Here is a 16,985-nt window from a genome sequence, read left to right as displayed (position 1 = left end):
CGTGTTTACACGATTCTGGAGAAAGCCACAGTCTCTGACCCTTAGCTGCTGATTTGATTGTCACTGTGGTGGCCGGGTTAGACCTGGGCCTAGTAAGGGCTGGTATGGAAGAGAGGGTTAAAAATGGTGAGAAAACACTGTACTGTATGTCCTGTAACTCCAGTTATTGCATTTGGAATAATGTAGAATTGATCACAAAAATAAATGGTGTTCCCTTTCAAAGAAACCTAATCTAGTGTAGACAGCTATGTTATCTATTGTGCTTATAGCAGCAGCTTCAGAGAGCATTTTCCATCTCACAGATAGGCTGCAGAGAATACCTTCTCCTGCTTTAGACTTAGTCCCGCCCACCCCTAGAGTGACATGTCTTATATAACCTCCCTATCAACCCACTCATTACTTTTACCTCACCCATTTCTATTCTTCTATCACCTTCTCCCACTACTCCAACCAGAGTTACACCTAATCACACTGACCACCCTTCAATATCTTCAGTCCTTCTGTGACTGTTCTCTTGTGCTTGACTGCTTAAATATTTTAAATTTAAATGCTTTACTTTTGTCTATTAGATTGTAAGCTCTTTGAGCAGGCAGTGGCGTAGGAAGGGGGGGGCGGTGGGGCGGTCCGCCCCGGGTGCACGCCGCTGGGGGGTGTCGGCGCCTCGCTGGTTCCTTGCTCTCTCTGCCCCAGAACAGGTTACTTCCTGTTCCGGGGCAGAGAGAGAGCAAGGAACCAGCGGCGTGCTCTCGGCGGATTGGCCCGCCCACCCGCCCCTCACCGCCTTCCAGGTATGTTCTCGCGGGGCGGGGGGGGGGGGGTGTTGCGCTACGGAGGGGGGAGGGTGCGTTGCGGCGACCCGCCCCGGGTGTCAGCTGCCCTCGCGACGCCACTGTGAGCAGGGACTGTCTTTCTTCTGTGTTTGTACAGCGCTGCTCTAGAAATGTTAAATAGTAGTAGTAGTAGTAGTAGTAGTAGTGCTGGTGCTGCATAAACACACGATCTGCTGTAACATTTACAGTTCCCTAATCTGGCAGATGTATCCAGCCCTATCTCCTTTAATAAGTTTCACTCTCCATGTAGTAAATACTGCTGCCTTGTAATTTGACATTATCCAGCTGTCTGGCACTGCATTGAATCTGAGGCATGCTCCAGCCCGTATAACTTTTTGTCAGCTGCATTTTGCAACTCAGTGCCTGTGTTTTGAGATCAGATGGCAAATATTTGCTGAAATGTACTCTTTATTCATGGGGGGGGGGGGGGGGAGAGAGAGTACAGTAATTGATTTTATATTTGTAATTGACAGGAGAATGCGGATGCCCTTGCCCACGAAGTAAGTCTAGCTGTTTTTCATCTAGCTGGGGGAATAGGAGACGAACCCACACCTTTGTAAAGGAAGAACACTGCTGCTGAAGGACCTTACTAGCCTAATGATTTATGAAATCTGTAGAAAACAATGTTTGTATACACTGTATGATAAATCTCTTGAAAACTTTTGTAGATGTAATATAGAATTTAACTACTGTATTTTTATATTGAATGTACTGGAAACTGATCTGCCTATTCAATGTCTGTAGTGTTACTCCTTCTACTCCTTTCACATTTGCCTTTTTGTGTATCCCCCCTAAATTGGGGTTAATTATTCTACTGTTGTAATATTTTCTATTAATCTTATCAGTCCTTCATTAACTGTTGTAAAACCTCTGCTGTAGATCTGTGGCATGAAACGCCTAGCCACCTGCCTGGGTTACTTAAAGGGTCTGTCCCCAGCACAGCTCAGGTCTGCCTGCACCTGCTGCTTGTGTTCTACACTAGCATCCTCCTCCCACCAACTAGATCACAACCGTCTCTGCGTGAGTCTCTCGGACTCCAATTATCCTTAGGTTACTGGGGCCCACACTCCTAGTAGTCCTACAGTTCCCAGAAAGCACTCATAGCCTCACCTTGCAAACCACCAGGATTCTTTATCAGTCCAGACAGGCAGAACGAACAAACAAATGTTTGTTCTCACACTGGAAGAATGAACAAAAAAATGTGCAGTTAGCAAACAATAACAGGTTACTAAAATATGGATCAGTTATAACACTAACTAAACGTCTATATACTGTCTAAACAGTACCTGGGAAGATCAGGATAGGTCACAAAGCCTCAGCAAAGAGATCTGTCTCTTTCCTTCTGGGATAAGATTGAAGCGACAGCCAGCAGCTGCTGGGTAATTTCAAACTCCAGAACAGTCAGTTTTCAAATAAAAACTGGTTACATCACTATAGGCACCTCCTATTATCTGTGTGTCAACTAAAAGCACCATCTGCGGACCAAATAGGAGAAATACACTTCAGAATTAATTTAGGTAGGAAAATACCCAGTACATTTTACAGGCTTGAAACACACACTGTTCCTTCCCAGTCTGATAGTACTGTGATTGCTTCCTTTGAATGTACCTCTAAAATATGTTACTTTAAAATCCAAGACTAGTAGTACTCGTTTGAAGCTAAGGCCTATTGACTGGTTTGGCTTCTCTTACTTTCTGATCTGATAATACAAAATTTAAAGGGATAATTAGGAAAGCTTCATGTACAATAGAATTAACATGGGGCACAGAATTAAAATCTTTCTAACAAAATTTAATAGGGCTGCTCTACTGTTAACAGCAGCTCCATTCTGAAATAGAGTACTACTACTACTAACATTTGTATAGCGCTACCAGGCATACGCAGCGCTGAAACATGAGACAGACAGTCCCTTCTCAAAGAGCTTACAATCTAGGTAAAAACAGACAGGCAAGACATTTACGGGCAAGGGAATTACTGGTAAAGAGGAACAGGAGAGAAGGAGGGCAAATGAGTAGGGTTAGGAGCCAAAGGCAGTAGTGAAAAGGTGGGTTTTCAGCATAGATTTAAAAACAGGTAGAGATGGAGCTAGACGTATGGGCTCAGGAAGTAAAACTGTTAGTGTTAGGAAGAAGGGTTATGTCTTACTGAACAAAATTTGCCTGAGGTCTTTCAGCTCATTAGGGCCTGCCTGCCGAGGAAAAGGAAGAGCCAGAGGTTCGCAAACATGTATAAAGGTTCCTACATCAACCTGCTACCTGAGAAAGAAGGATTCAAACTGACTATTAACAGCTGTGCTGCTCAATCTGCTCCCAATAAGTATCCACATCCTTAATCAACTGAAATGATTGTGAATCAATTTGGTCCAACTGGTACCTTTTTTAAATACTCACAGCTTTGATAAATAAAATGTACTCAATTTTTGTAAATTAAAATGCAATATGAATAATCCTCTTCTCACTAGTATAAAAACTTTGCATGCCCTTATGATATATAGTTTGATTTTAAGTAATTCTGTGAGGACAAGCAGGATTGTTAAATCTTCATTCATAGAAAGTAGGAAGTGACATCATCGGGATCAATGGATGCTTAAACCTATGCCTCCTTAGCTAAGTTGGGGAACCTAAGTCCCATCAGTTGCCTTATCAGCATCTAATTGTCTCAGAATGAGTGATCTATATAGGGAGCTTTTCATGGTGAATAAGAAGAAACATACAGACGTATAAAAGTTTGCTTAACATGGTAACTCCCAGCTGTGCAGAGAGCCAGAAAGCATGGTGGCAGCCACCACAGTGAGTATTTATCATTAAAACAAATGGGGATGCCGCCACAGAATGTGTAGAACTCATTAAGTCTAATTTTGAAGAATTATGCGGCTAGTTTCAGGGACTAAAAACAGAAATGGCAGCCACACGTGCAGACCTTGCAATGTTGAGATCCAAACTGCATATTGATTACTAGTAAAAAAAAAAAAAAAAAGCCCGTTTCTCATTGGAATGAAACGGGCACTAGCAAAGTAATCACCTTCTCCCATTAATGTTTTTAGGGGAATTGTTTGGAGAAATATGCTTTGTTGGTAATAAATCATTTTCTGTAGTGTATTATAAGTACTATCATAATGCATAATGTGATCTATATTGTTTGATGTACTTGTATTCTTTCAGGGTTGATGCTGCTTTAGTGGGAGTGGGCGGCAGGCTGCTTGGAGGTTGGTCAGTGTTGTTGTGGGGGGTGGGCTGTTTGTAAGAGGGCTGTTTTCATTTTCTTTGCTGTGTTTTTTTTTTTTGAGGGTTGAGGAGATGAGTGTGTGTGAAAGTGAGGGGGGAGGGGGAGGGGGTCAGCATTGCTGGGGGGGGGGGGGGGGGTGTCAATGATTGAGTGTGTAACACAGAAAGTGAGTGTCCATGTCCTGCATCAGTGTGTGTGTGAGATTGGGGGGGAGGGGAACTGGGATTCTGCATCAGTGTGTGACCCCCCCTCCTTCCCAGTTCCAGACCGCCGTCCCCCCCCAGTTCCAGACCCCTCTCCCTCCATCCAAATTCCAGACCCCCCCTCCAAGTTCCAGGCCCCTCCCGCTCTCCGAGTTCCAGACCCCACCTCCCTACCTCCAATTTGCAGACCCCCCTCCCTCTCTCTTTGAGTTCCAGACCCCACCTCCCTGTCTTCCTCTGATTTGCAGACCCCCTCCCTCCGATTTCCAGACCCCCCCTCGGAGTTCCTGACCCCTGGACCCCCCCTGCTGCGAACTTCTCGAGCCCCCTTCCCGCCGCCAACCCTCCCCCGCCGCCGTTGTCGATTCTGGCTGGGTCCGCCCTGTTTTGTGCTGATTTGCTGCTCCCTGCATTGCAGCTCTTCCCCTCTCCCTTCTACTGGCAAATCTGATGTCTCTTCTCTTTTGTCTCCTTCCCCTGCTCCTTTCCTATTGGCCACTGATGATTTCTGTTCTTCTCGCGTGGCGCGCTTGCAACTTGCTTTGTGCTGCTGTTGTACCGTTCCGCCCTCGACGTCATCACGTTTGGACACGAGGGCGGGACAGAGACAGATGGTGACAGACTTACAAATCTGACGAACCTTACGAATCCTTCACTTCAGTGAAGCCACGGAGTCAGCTTCAGAACGTTGGAGGTGCTTTTTATTATAGTAGAGATGGTTGAGATGGGCTGATGAACTGAGGATAATGAAGCAAAGATGAATGAACAAGCTACATGTGTTTTTGAGTTGGGTCAAAAAACTTCAGAAATGATGAAACAACATATAGAGCTCCTGGAGGATCTTAAAATAGAAATAGGAAGAACAATCTCTACTTCAAAGACTTCCTGGAACACCCTGAGTCTTTGGACTGTGCCACACTGGTTTGGAAGATAGCAGTAGCCATTCTGTAGTTGAGGTACTGCGCTTTGAAAATGACATTTAAAATAAACTGCTCAATATAACAGTACAGAGCAAAGCCCAAAATACAACAAAAAGCACCAAGAGCCTTCAGAAACGGGACACGGTTCTTTTATTCTAAAAATTGGTATTCCAATGTAGAGCCAACACGGGCTGTATTTCGCTGCACAGCGCTTGCGTCGGGGTTCAGGTGTTCTTTTATATGGAATGAATGCTAATTGCGGCTGCCAAAATTGTTCCTTATGAAATAGCAAGATATGCTGTCTATGCTATAAAGTGGTTCCTCGATGCAGTCCCTCCGTAGACAAGTAGAACAAGGAACGGAGGAGGGACTGTTCTACTTTATGAATCCAATGCATCGAGGAACCACTTTATAGCATAGACAGCATATCTTGCTATTTCATAAGGAACAATTGTGGATGCCACAATTAGCATTCATTCCATATAGAAGAACATTTGAACCCCGACGCAGGCGCTGTGTGCTGAAACACGGCACGAGTCGGGTCTACATTGCATCTTTCCCTTTGGTCTAGCCTTTAGTGTGCAAAGAAAATCCTACCGGGTAATTTCAAGAGCGGCAGCAATTACTGTTCTGCACGCACTTGGATGGTGGTCTGTGGATGATCCTCCTCAAAAAAACTACAGCTGATAAAGGTTTCTCATTGAAACAGCATGGGGCACCTTAGATGCCAGCCATTGTGAGACACCAGTGGTGGTGTGATGGTCAAGTGTTTCTGACTTTCTTGTGATCAACAGCTGGGTCTTTAAATTAAAGACCCAATGCATATTAAAATAGAATGTTCCAGCTTGCCCCATTTTTCTCCATAGGAGGTGACTAATGCTTGAACTTTTGTTTATGGTCTACTTTTACCCCCAGAATGGTGGGGTCCTAGTTGTCTTGCCTTTACAGATCTTTGTGGGATAGGTAGGGGCTATGGAAGGGGAAGGAGTGGGAGATTGTGGAACAAGGAAGTTTGTAGTTTGAAATTCAGCTTAATGTGATGTGTCCCGATTATATAGCAGCATAGCAGTTTTATTTGTTGATGGCTGACCTTAAAGTGGTTATGATGAAATTAAGGGTCTGAACTTACCTTACAAAAGACACTTATATTAGGGAAGTGACTTCTCTCTCTGCTACAATTTTCCTAATACAGGATACCCATTTGCAATGAAGAGCCGAGGGCTTCTTAATGTTAAATGTAAGCCTCTCATACAATAAGAAAGTATGGTTTCTCCGAGGACAAGCAGGCTGCTTGTTCTCACGACTGGGTTGACGTCCACGGTAGCCCCTCGAACCAGAAGAAAAATCTCGCTGGAGGTCCTGCATGCGGGGCACGCCCACAGCGCATGCGTGGCCGTCTTCCCGCCCGTGCGCGACCGCTCCCGCTCAGTTTTCTTTTTTTCCGCGCTGGAGAGAGACGCAGTTTTGTCCCTCTCTGTGTCAGCCCCGGAAAACTGTTTCGCAGCCTAGTCCACCCCCTTTTTCGCTAAAAAAAAAAAAAACTCCCTTTCGTCGAGTGTTTTCTTTTTATTTTGCTTCATCGCGGCCTTGTGGCCACACATCCGACTTCTTTCTTTTGTTTGTGGTGTTGTACTTTTACTGCCACCATTGACTGTTTTGACTTCGCCACCGCAATTTTTCCGTCGATGTCCTCGAAGGTCCCGAGTGGATTCAAAAAGTGTGGTCGGTGCGGCCAGCAGATCTCGCAGACCAATCCTCACGCTTGGTGTCTCCAGTGCCTCGGTCTGGAGCATAATTCCAAGGTGCGCACCTTGTGTCTCGGCTTGAAAAAGCGGACGCAGATGGTGAGGCAAGTTCTTCGGGACCGTCTTTTCGGAACTTGCACCGGCCCTTTGACATTGACAGCATCGGTGTCGGTACCAATGTCGAAGACTTCGACGCCGAGTATGGCATCGACCCCAGGAGCACAGGTTCCTTTGGCCCGACGACCTGCCACCAAGGCGGAAGGGGAACGGCCAAGTGGGCCTCCCATTCCCGCCGCGGCTGGCTCCGCCGCCCTGGGCCATCGGGACCAAACCCAGTCGGACCCGACCCCAAGAAGTCGCAGGGACTCCACCTCCTCCTCGTCCGTCCCGTGGAGCGCCGATGACGGGCACCAGAGGAAGATTGGTAAGAAGCACGGTCATCGGTCGCCCCTGGGGCAGGGGACCGGAGGTTCAGCGGCTTCGAGAGACTCGGCTAAGAAGAGTCGACGCAGGGAAGAGCGCTCCCCCTCTCTTGAAGAGGTGCAGATGCACAGGTCATTGGGTACCCCGGCACCGACTCCAGGACCCGGGCAGCTTCAGGCACCGACGCCTACACCGGCCCCCCCCAGCCTCTCCCGACAGCGGCTTTAGACGAGAGTCTCCGAGCCATTCTCCCAGGAATCCTGGAGGAGCTGCTGCGCCAGGCTCTCCCGGTGCTGGGGGTGCTTGCGCCCTCGGTGCTGCTAGTATCGGCCCTGTGATGTGGCCTTCGACACCGGTACTGCTTGCGGCGCCGGTCTTGACCGCCCCTCAGGTGGAATCCCCGTCGACGTCAATGGAGGGAGCTTCGTCCCCGCCGATGCGGGAGTCCACCTCTCAACACCATCGCCGAGACTGTGGTTCCTTGGGGTCGAGACGGGCCCGATTGCTGACTGAGATCAGAGAGCTCATGTCCGACACCGAGGAGGAGGCCTCGTGGGGGGAGGAGGAGGATCCCAGATATTTCTCCTCTGAGGAGTCTGCTGGTCTTCCCTCCGACCCCACACCTTCACCGGAGAGGAAGCTTTCGCCTCCAGAGAGCCTCTCCTTTGCTTCTTTTGTCCGGGACATGTCTGTGAGCATTCCCTTCCCAGTGGTCACCGTGGATGAGCCGAGGGCTGAGATGCTCGAGGTCCTCGACTATCCATCACCACCTAGAGAGTCTTCCACGGTACCGTTGCATAATGTCCTGAAGGAGACGCTGCTTCGGAACTGGTTGAAGCCCTTATCTAATCCCACCATTCCCAAGAAAGCTGAGTCCCAATATAGAGTTCACACAGACCCGGAGTTGATGCGGCCTCAGCTGCCACATGACTCAGCGGTCGTGGATTCTGCTCTCAAGAGGGCCAGGAGTTCGAGGCATACTGCCTCGGCGCCCCCGGGGCGGGAGTCTCGCACTCGAGACTTGTTTGGAGGGAAGGCCTGTCATTCTTCCATGCTCGTGACCAAGATCCAGTCATACCAGCTCTACACAATCATTCACATGCGGAACAATGTGCGGCAACTGGTGGACAGGTTCCCGCCGGAGCAGGCCAGGCCTTTTCAGGAGGTGGTCAGGCAGCTGAAGGCGTGCAGGAAGTTCCTGTCCAGGGGTATTTATGACAGCTGTGGTGTGGCATCCAGAGCCGCGGCCCAGGGTATAGTGATGCGCAGGCTGTCATGGCTGCGTGCCTCTGACCTGGATAACCGGACTCAACAACGGCTGGCAGATGTCCCTTGCCGGGGGGATAATATTTTCGGCGAGAAAATCGAGCAGTTGGTGGACCAAGTGCACCAGCGGGAATCCGCTCTCGACAATCTCTCCCACCGGGCGCCTTCAGCATCCACCTCCACAGGTGGACGTTTTTCCCGGGCCCGGCGGCTGCACCCTACGCTTACAGCAAGCGTAGGTACAACCAGCCGGCCCGAAGGCCTCCTCAGGCACAGGGACAATCCCAGCGCGCTCGTTCCCATCAATAGCGTGCGACTAAGCAGGCCCCTGCAGCTCCACAGCAAAAGCAGGGGACGGGCTTTTGACTGGATCCATGGGAACATAGCCGCCATAAAAGTAACCGTGCCGGACGGCCTGCCGGTCGGGGAGAGGTTGACAGTTTTTCACCAAAGGTGGCCTCTCATAACCTCCGACCAGTGGGTTCTCTAAATAGTGCGGTGCGGATACACCCTGAATTTGATCTCCACCCCATCAAATTGCCCACCGGGAGTTCAATCCTTCAGCTCCCACCACAGGCAGGTACTGGCAAAGGAACTCTCCACCCTTTTCAGCGCCAATGCGGTCGAGCCCGTGCCACCCGGGCAGGAAGGGCAGGGATTCCATTCCAGGTACTTCCTTCTGGAAAAGAAAACAGGGGGGATGCGCCCCATCCTAGACCTGAGAGGCCTGAACAAATAGCTGGTGTGAGAAAAGTTCAGGATGCTTTCCTTGGGCACCCTTCTCCCCATGATTCAGAAAGACAATTGGCTATGTTTCCTAGATTGAAAGGATGCTTATACCCACATCCCGATACTGCCAGCTCACAGACAGTATCTGCGATTCCGTCTGGGGACATGTCACTTCCAGTATTGTGTGCTGCCCTTTGGGCTTGCCTCTGCGCCACGGGTATTCACGAAGTGCCTCGTAGTGATTGCGGCGTACCTTCGCAAGCTGGGGGTGCACGTGTTCCCATATCTCGACGATTGGCTGGTGAAGAGCACCTCAGAGGCGGGAGCTCTTCGGTCCATGCAGTGCACTATTCAACTCCTGGAGCTGCTGGGGTTTGTAATAAATTACCCGAAGTCCCATCTCCAGCCAGTCCAATCTCTGGAATTTATAGGAGCTCTGCTGAATTCACAGACGGCTCATGCCTACCTTCCCGAGGCGAGGGCTCAGAACCTTCTGTCCTTCGCCTCCCAAGCCAGAACGTCCCAGCAGATCACAGCTCGGCAGATGTTGAGACTCCTGGGCCATATGGCCTCTACAGTCCATGTGACTCCCATGGCTTGTCTTCACATGAGATCTGTTCAATGGACCCTAGCTTCCCAGTGGTGCCAGGCCATCGGGAATCTAGAAGATGCTATCCGCCTGCCCATCAGTTGTCGCAATTTGCTGCGCTGGTGGACGATTTGGACCAATTTGACCTTGGGCTGCCCGTTCCAAATTCCTCAGCCGCAAAAAGTGCTGACGACGGATGCATCTCTCCTGGGGTGGGGAGCTCAGGGGTGTGGTCCCTCCAGGAAGCAGGTCTTCAGATCAATCTCCTGGAGCTCCGAGCGGTCTGGAACGCGTTGAAGGCTTTCAGAGATCGGTTGTCCTTTCAAATTATCCAAATCCGGACAGACAATCAGGTTGCCATGTACTACATCAACAAGCAGGGGGGCACCGGATCTCGCCCCCTGTGTCAGGAGGCCATCGGGATGTGGCGCTGGGCATGCCAGCACGGCATGCTTCTCCAAGCCACATACCTGGCAGGCGTAAACAACAGTCTGGCCGACAGATTGAGCAGACTCATGCAACCGCACGAGTGGTCGCCCCATTCCAGAGTGGTACGCAAGCTCTTCCGAGAGTGGGGCACTCCCTCGGTGGACCTTTTGGCCTCCCAGACCAATCACAAGTTGCCTCAGTTCTGTTCCAGACTTCAGGCACACGGCAGACTAGCGTCGGATGCCTTTCTCCTCCATTGGGGGAAGGGCCTCCTGAAAGCGTATCCTCCCATACCTTTGGTGGGGAAGACCTTACTGAAGCTCAAGCAAGACTGTGGCACCATGCTTCTGATCGTGCCCTTTTGGCCCCATCAGATCTGGTTCCCTCTTCTTCTGGAGTTGTCCTCCGAAGAACCGTGGAGATTGGAGTGTTTTCCAACCCTCATTTCGCAGAACGAGGGAGCGCTCCTGCACCCCAACCTTCAGTCTCTGGCTCTCACAGCCTGGATGTTGAGGGCGTAGATTTTGCTACCTTGGGTCTGTCTGAAGGTGTCTCCCGTGTCTTGCTTGCTTCTAGGAAGGATTCCACTAAGAAGAGTTACTTTTTTAAGTGGAGGAGGTTTGTAGTTTGGTGTGAGAGCAAGGCCCTAGAACCTCGCTCTTGTCTTGCACAGACCCTCTTCTACGCTTATCAGAGTCGGGTCTCAAGACCAACTCAGTAAGGAATCACCTTAGTGCAATTAGTGCTTACCATCATCGTGTAGCGGGTAAAGCCATCTCTGGACAGCCTTTAGTCGTTCGATTCATGAGAGGTTTGCTTTTGTCAAAGCCCCCTGTCAAGCCTCCTGCAGTGTCATGGAATCTCAACGTCGTCCTCACCCAGCTGATGAAACCTCCTTTTGAGCCTCTGAACTCCTGCCATCTGAAGTACTTGACCTGGAAGGTCATTTTCTTGGTGGCAGTCACTTCAGCTCGTAGAGTCAGTGAGCTTCAAGCCCTGGTAGCTCATGCTTCTTATACAAAATTCCATCATACCAGAGTAGTTTTCCACACTCACCCTAAGTTCCTGCCAAAGGTGGTGTCGGAGTTCCATCTTAACCAGTCAATTGTCTTGCCAACATTCTTTCCCAGACCTCATACCCGCCCTGCTGAACGTCAGTTGCACACATTGGACTGCAAGAGAGCATTGGTCTTCTATCTGGAGCGGACACAGCCCCACAGACAGTCCGCCCAATTGTTTGTTTCTTTCGACCCCAATAGGAAGGGGGTCGCTGTCGGGAAACGCACCATTTCCAATTGGCTAGCAGATTGCATTTCCTTCACTTGCGCGCAGGCTGGGCTGACTCTTGAGGGTCATGTCACGGCTCATAGTGTTAGAGCCATGGCAGCATCAGTGGCCCACTTGAAGTCAGCCACTATTGAAGAGATTTGCAAGGCTGCAACGTGGTCATCTGTCCACACATTCACATCACATTACTGCCTCCAGCAGGATACCCGACTCGACAGTCGGTTCGGGCAGTCGGTGCTGCAGAATCTGTTTGGGGTTTGAATCCACCCTCCTGGGCCCGGTTTTATTCTGTTCAGGCTGCACTCCCAGTTAGTTGTTCTTCGTAGCTCAATTTCTGTTATGTCCTCGCTGTTGCGAGGCCCAATTGACCCTGTTTGTGTTTTGAGTGAGCCTGGGAGCTAGGGATACCCCTGTCGTGAGAACAAGCAGCCTGCTTGTTCTCAGAGAAAGCGAATGATACATACCTGTAGCAGGTGTTCTCCGAGGACAGCAGGCTGATTGTTCTCACCTACCCCCCCCCCCCCCCTCTCTCTCCTCAAACACTAGCTGACTACTTCCGCGATAAAGTGCAGAAGATAAACCTTGAATTCACTTCCAAGCCTTCTCCTCCCTGTGACTTCTTAACCCACTCCCTCAACCAACCTAACCTGGCCTCCTTCTCCTCCTTCCCTGAGATCACCGAAGAGGAAACTGCTCGCCTTCTTTCTTCCTCTAAGTGCACCACCTGTTCCTCTGATCCCATTCCCACCAATCTGCTTACCAACATCTCTCCTACAGTTAACCCCTCAATCTGTCACATCCTCAACCTCTCTCTCTCCACTGCCACTGTCCCTGACACCTTCAAGCACGCTGTAGTCACACCACTTCTCAAAAAACCATCACTTGACCCCACCTGTCCCTCCAACTACCGCCCCATCTCTCTTCTACCCTTCCTCTCCAAATTACTTGAACGTGCTGTCCACAGCCGCTGCCTTGACTTCCTCTCCTCTCAGGCCGTCCTCGACCCGCTTCAATCCGGCTTTCGCCCACTACACTCAACAGAAACAGCACTCTCTAAAGTCTGCAATGACCTGTTCCTTGCCAAATCCAAAGGTCACTATTCTGTCCTCATCCTCCTCGACCTATCTGCCGCCTTTGACACCGTCAATCATAATTTACTTCTTGACACACTGGCCTCATTTGGGTTCCAGGGCTCCGTCCTCTACTGGTTCTCCTCGTATCTTTCCCAACGCACCTTCAGAGTATTTTCTAATGGCTCTTCTTCCACCCCCGTCCTGCTCTCTGTTGGGGTCCCTCAAGGATCTGTCCTTGGACCGCTTCTTTTCTCGATATACACCTCTTCCCTGGGCTCGTTGATCTCATCACATGGTTTCCAGTACCATCTATACGCTGATGATACCCAGCTTTACCTCTCCACTCCCGACATCACAGTTGAAACCCAGGTCAAAGTTTCGGCCTGCCTTTCAGACATCGCTGCCTGGATGTCCAACCGGCATCTGAAACTGAACATGGCAAAGACTGAGCTCCTTGTCTTTCCACCCAAACCCTCTTCTCCTCTTCCCCCACTTTCTGTCTCTGTTGACAACGCCCTCATCCTCCCCGTCTCTTCAGCCCGCAATCTCAGAGTTATTTTTGACTCCTCCCTCTCCTTCTCTGCCCATATCCAGCAGACAGCTAAGACCTGTCGCTTCTTCCTCTATAATATTAGCAAAATTTGCCCATTCCTCTCTGAACAGACCACCCGAACCCTCGTCCACTCGCTCGTTACCTCTCGTCTTGACTATTGCAACCTTCTCCTCGCTGGCCTCCCGCTTAGCCACCTATCCCCCCTTCAATCTGTCCAAAATTCCGCCGCACGTCTTATCTACTGCGTGAACCGATACTCTCATATCACCCCTCTCCTCAAGTCGCTTCACTGGCTCCCGATCCGCTACCGTATACAGTTCAAGCTTCTCCTATTGACCTTCAAGTGCACTCAATCTGCAGCCCCCCATTACCTCTCTACCCTCCTCTCCCCATATGTTCCCACCCGTAACCTCCACTCTCAGGACAAATCACTCCTTTCTGTACCCTTCTCCACCACCGCTAACTCCAGACTCCGCCCCTTCTGCCTCGCATCACCTTATGCCTGGAACAGACTTCCTGAGCCCATACGCCCTCGTTGCCCTTTTTCAAGTCCTTACTCAAGGCCCATCTCTTCTCCCTTGCTTTTGGTGCCTAACCACCTTCCCCATTCCTGATACCTACACTGACTACATAGTTTTTACCTTTAGATTGTAAGCTCTCTTGAGCAGGGACTGTCCTTCCCCATGTTTAAACTTGTACAGCGCTGCGTAACCCTGGCAGCGCTATAGAAATGCTAAGTAGTAGTAGTAGTACCCTCCCTCCTCCCCTTTGGAGTTGCGTTTTTTTCCTCATTTCTTTGCTTGTCATTTAACTGAGCGGGAGCGGTCGCGCACGGATGGGAAGACGGCCGTGCATGCACGGTGGGCGTGCCCCGAGTGCGGGACCTCCCGTGAGATTTTTCTTCCGGTTCGAGGGGCTGCCGTGGACGTCAACCCAGTCGTGAGAACAATCAGCCTGCTGTTCTCAGAGAACACCTGCTACAGGTATGTATCATTCGCTATCTTGAAACCTCAGAGGCCAGATCAAGGTTTTGGAGACCATTGCAGACCCATCAGGGTGGTATGTGGAGGGGCAGAAGCGAATGGGGCCGGCCATCTATATGGAAGGCCATCTCTTAAGGCTGGCCCCGTAAAGCGGCATACCCAACCGTATTATCGAAACAAGATGGACGAACATTTTTCGTTTCGCTAATACGGTCGGGCCCGGCCAAATCTCAACATTTGGGCCGGACTTAGAGATCGCCGGCGTTAGAGATGGCCGCCATTGTTTTTTGCCGATAATGGAAACTAATAGCGGCCATCTCAAACCCGGCCAAATCCAAGCCATTTGGTCATGGGAGGAGCCAGCATTTATAGTGCAGTGGTCCCCTTCACATGCCAGGACACCAACCGGGCACCCCAGGGGGCAATGGACTTCACAAATCGCTCCAAGGTGCATACCTCCCTTACCTTGGGAGCTGAGCCCCCCCAAAAAACCCAGACCCACTACCCACAACTGTACACTACCATAGCCCTTAAAGGGTAAAGGGGGGCACCTAGATGTGGGTACAGTGGGTTTGTGGTGGGTTTTGGAGGGCTCCCATTTACCACCACAAGTGTAACAGGTAGGGGGGGATAGGCCTGGGTCCGCCTGCCTGAAATGCACTGCAGTACCCACTAAAAACTGATCTAGGGACCTGCATAGTGCTGTGATGGAGCCGGGTATGACATAGAGGCTGGCACAAAAATGAAGTGCCTAGGTGGGTTTACCGAGATGTGAAATGTATGGTAAAAGAGCTGGGGAAACATTTGGGTGGGGGGGGGTAGCAGGCAGGGGCTCATCATCCAAACTTTGCTTTGACAGCAGCTGACGGCTGCCAGCCCTGAAAGCAGAGACAGCTTGCTTCCCTGGCTGGGAATTGAACCTGAGCCTTGGCGGTGAAAGCACCAAATCCTGACCACTAGACCACCAGGGACTGCTTGGGCAGGGGCTGTGCTTTAGGAAGGCCACAGATCGCATTGCCATGCTGGCTCAGCCCGAAGGTCCATCCAGCCCAGTATCCTGTTTCCAACAGTGGCCAATCCAGGTCACCAAGTACCTGGCAAGATCCCAAAGAGAATAAAAAAACAATCTTGCGCTGCTTATCCCAGGAATAAGCAGTGGATTATCCCAAGGGTTTCTTGCAGGAGCTTGTCCCAACCTTTTTTAAACCCTGCTACGCTAACTGCTTTTACCACACTCTCTGGCAATGATTTCCTAGAGTTTAATTACACACACACACACACGTGGAGTGAAGAAATAGTTTCTCTCGAGTTGTTTTAAGTTGACTACTTAAGTCACTTCATTGCGTACCCGCCCTCTAGTCCTTATATTTTTGGAAAGAGCCCACAAGCGTTTCACTTCTAGCCGTTCCATTCCACCCCACTCCCTATCGTATCTCTCCTCAGCCGCCTCATGTCCAAGCTGAAGAGCCCTAGCCTCTTTAGCCTTTCCTCACAGGGAAACTGGCCCGGTCCCCTCTATCATTTTCATGGCCAGACAGGCGGCATCAGCTGACCCTGGCATTGGGATTTCAATGACCATTTCTGCCCTTAGTATGGGTCATCAGTAGTTTGTGGAAGGCAGGTATCCCACAAAAGCTATTATCGTGCAAAGTTTTTTCCAAAACTGAGCAGGGCGGCAGTCAGAGATGGGGGCTCCCCACAAACCCAGCACAGGTTGGGAAGCAGGATTAATCACCTGCAATGAATCAGAATTTGCATTTTTAAAGACAGCCTTGGGCCAATCTTAGGGGGATCCCCTGGGGAAGTCCTACAGCACCGTCTTCTAGGGCTGTGTATTTTGCTCTCATCTCCTTGCCTTTTCTGATAGCGCACGCCGCCACGCAAGGCGCGAGTGCAAACAGGCGTACAGGTCGGTGAGCAAGGCAGCACATGCTCTTCTTCTAAAGCTGGAACAGCACAAGCATAAAATGGAGCATTTTGGCCTGCACTCCCCTGGCTTAAAAGCCCGGGCTTTTTATGCCCTCTGTTGCGATGCGACGGAGGGACAGTGACATCTCTGCAGCAGCATGGAGAAAGACTAGCCATTGCGCCGAGAGGCTCCCTCGCCTGCTCTGTGCAGCTGGATCTCTGTTCGCTTTTAAGCAAAAGAGAAAGATTACAGCTAGGGCTGGAAAAACAAGCAAAAAGAGGGCACCAAAGATCCTTTTCCTGGGACAGAGGTGTGACTGACCTGGGGGGAGAGTCACAATGTTCAACCACCATCCTGTCCCTTTGATAGCTCAGCTGGTAGAGCGGAGGACTGTAGGGCAAAACTATAGATATCCTTAGGCCGCTGGTTCAAGTCCAGCTCAAAGGATCTTGGCTTATTTTTTGGCTCCCTTCACAGAACAGAACGCCTTTGGCATCAGTTTCCACCCCCCACTCCCCAACGGAGCCCATCAGTTCAGTCAGGGGTAGGTTCCCTGTGACCTGTAGTTGTCAGGATGGCCAAGCGGTCTAAGGTGCTGCGTTCAGCTGGCAGTCTCCCTTGGAGGTGTGGGTTCAAATCCCACTCCTGACACACCAGCCCCCCCCCTTAGGGCTCTCTTCCTTTCTAGAACCCAGAAGCTGCAAGACTCCAGTTCCACCCCAGTCAAGCTCTTTCCTTTCTAGTACCCAGAATATGCAACCTGGTGTTCCAATGCCACCTCAGTTCTGCACAGACCAAGGAGCCTGCTCAGCTGCCTTTCT

The 16,985-nt window shown here is 50.4% G+C and overlaps 1 protein-coding gene and 3 non-coding genes across 5 annotated transcripts in view; 3 read left to right on the top strand and 1 right to left on the bottom strand.

Moving 5' to 3' along the window:
• Window positions 1-2,095, top strand: part of PGM3 (phosphoglucomutase 3) — a 113,242-nt gene extending 111,147 nt beyond the window's left edge. For both annotated transcript variants that reach the window (XM_030199079.1, XM_030199078.1), the window contains one exon: window positions 1,304-2,095. In XM_030199079.1, coding sequence (XP_030054939.1) covers window positions 1,304-1,390 — 87 coding nt within the window. In that variant the 3' untranslated portion in view covers window positions 1,391-2,095. The remainder of the gene's footprint in view (window positions 1-1,303) is intronic.
• Window positions 2,096-15,154: 13,059 nt separating this feature from the next.
• TRNAE-UUC lies at window positions 15,155-15,226 on the bottom strand. The gene has a single exon. It is a non-coding gene; the product is annotated as a tRNA-Glu (tRNA).
• Window positions 15,227-16,523: 1,297 nt separating this feature from the next.
• Window positions 16,524-16,611, top strand: TRNAY-GUA. The gene is given in 2 exon segments: window positions 16,524-16,560; window positions 16,576-16,611. It is a non-coding gene; the product is annotated as a tRNA-Tyr (tRNA).
• Window positions 16,612-16,732: 121 nt separating this feature from the next.
• On the top strand, window positions 16,733-16,815 carry TRNAL-CAG. Its single transcript has one exon. It is a non-coding gene; the product is annotated as a tRNA-Leu (tRNA).
• The last annotated feature ends 170 nt before the right edge of the window (window positions 16,816-16,985 follow it).

This window comes from Microcaecilia unicolor, chromosome 3, assembly GCF_901765095.1.
Source record: "Microcaecilia unicolor chromosome 3, aMicUni1.1, whole genome shotgun sequence".
Lineage (NCBI taxonomy): Eukaryota > Metazoa > Chordata > Amphibia > Gymnophiona > Siphonopidae > Microcaecilia > Microcaecilia unicolor.
This window is presented reverse-complemented; position numbering and strand designations above follow the sequence as displayed.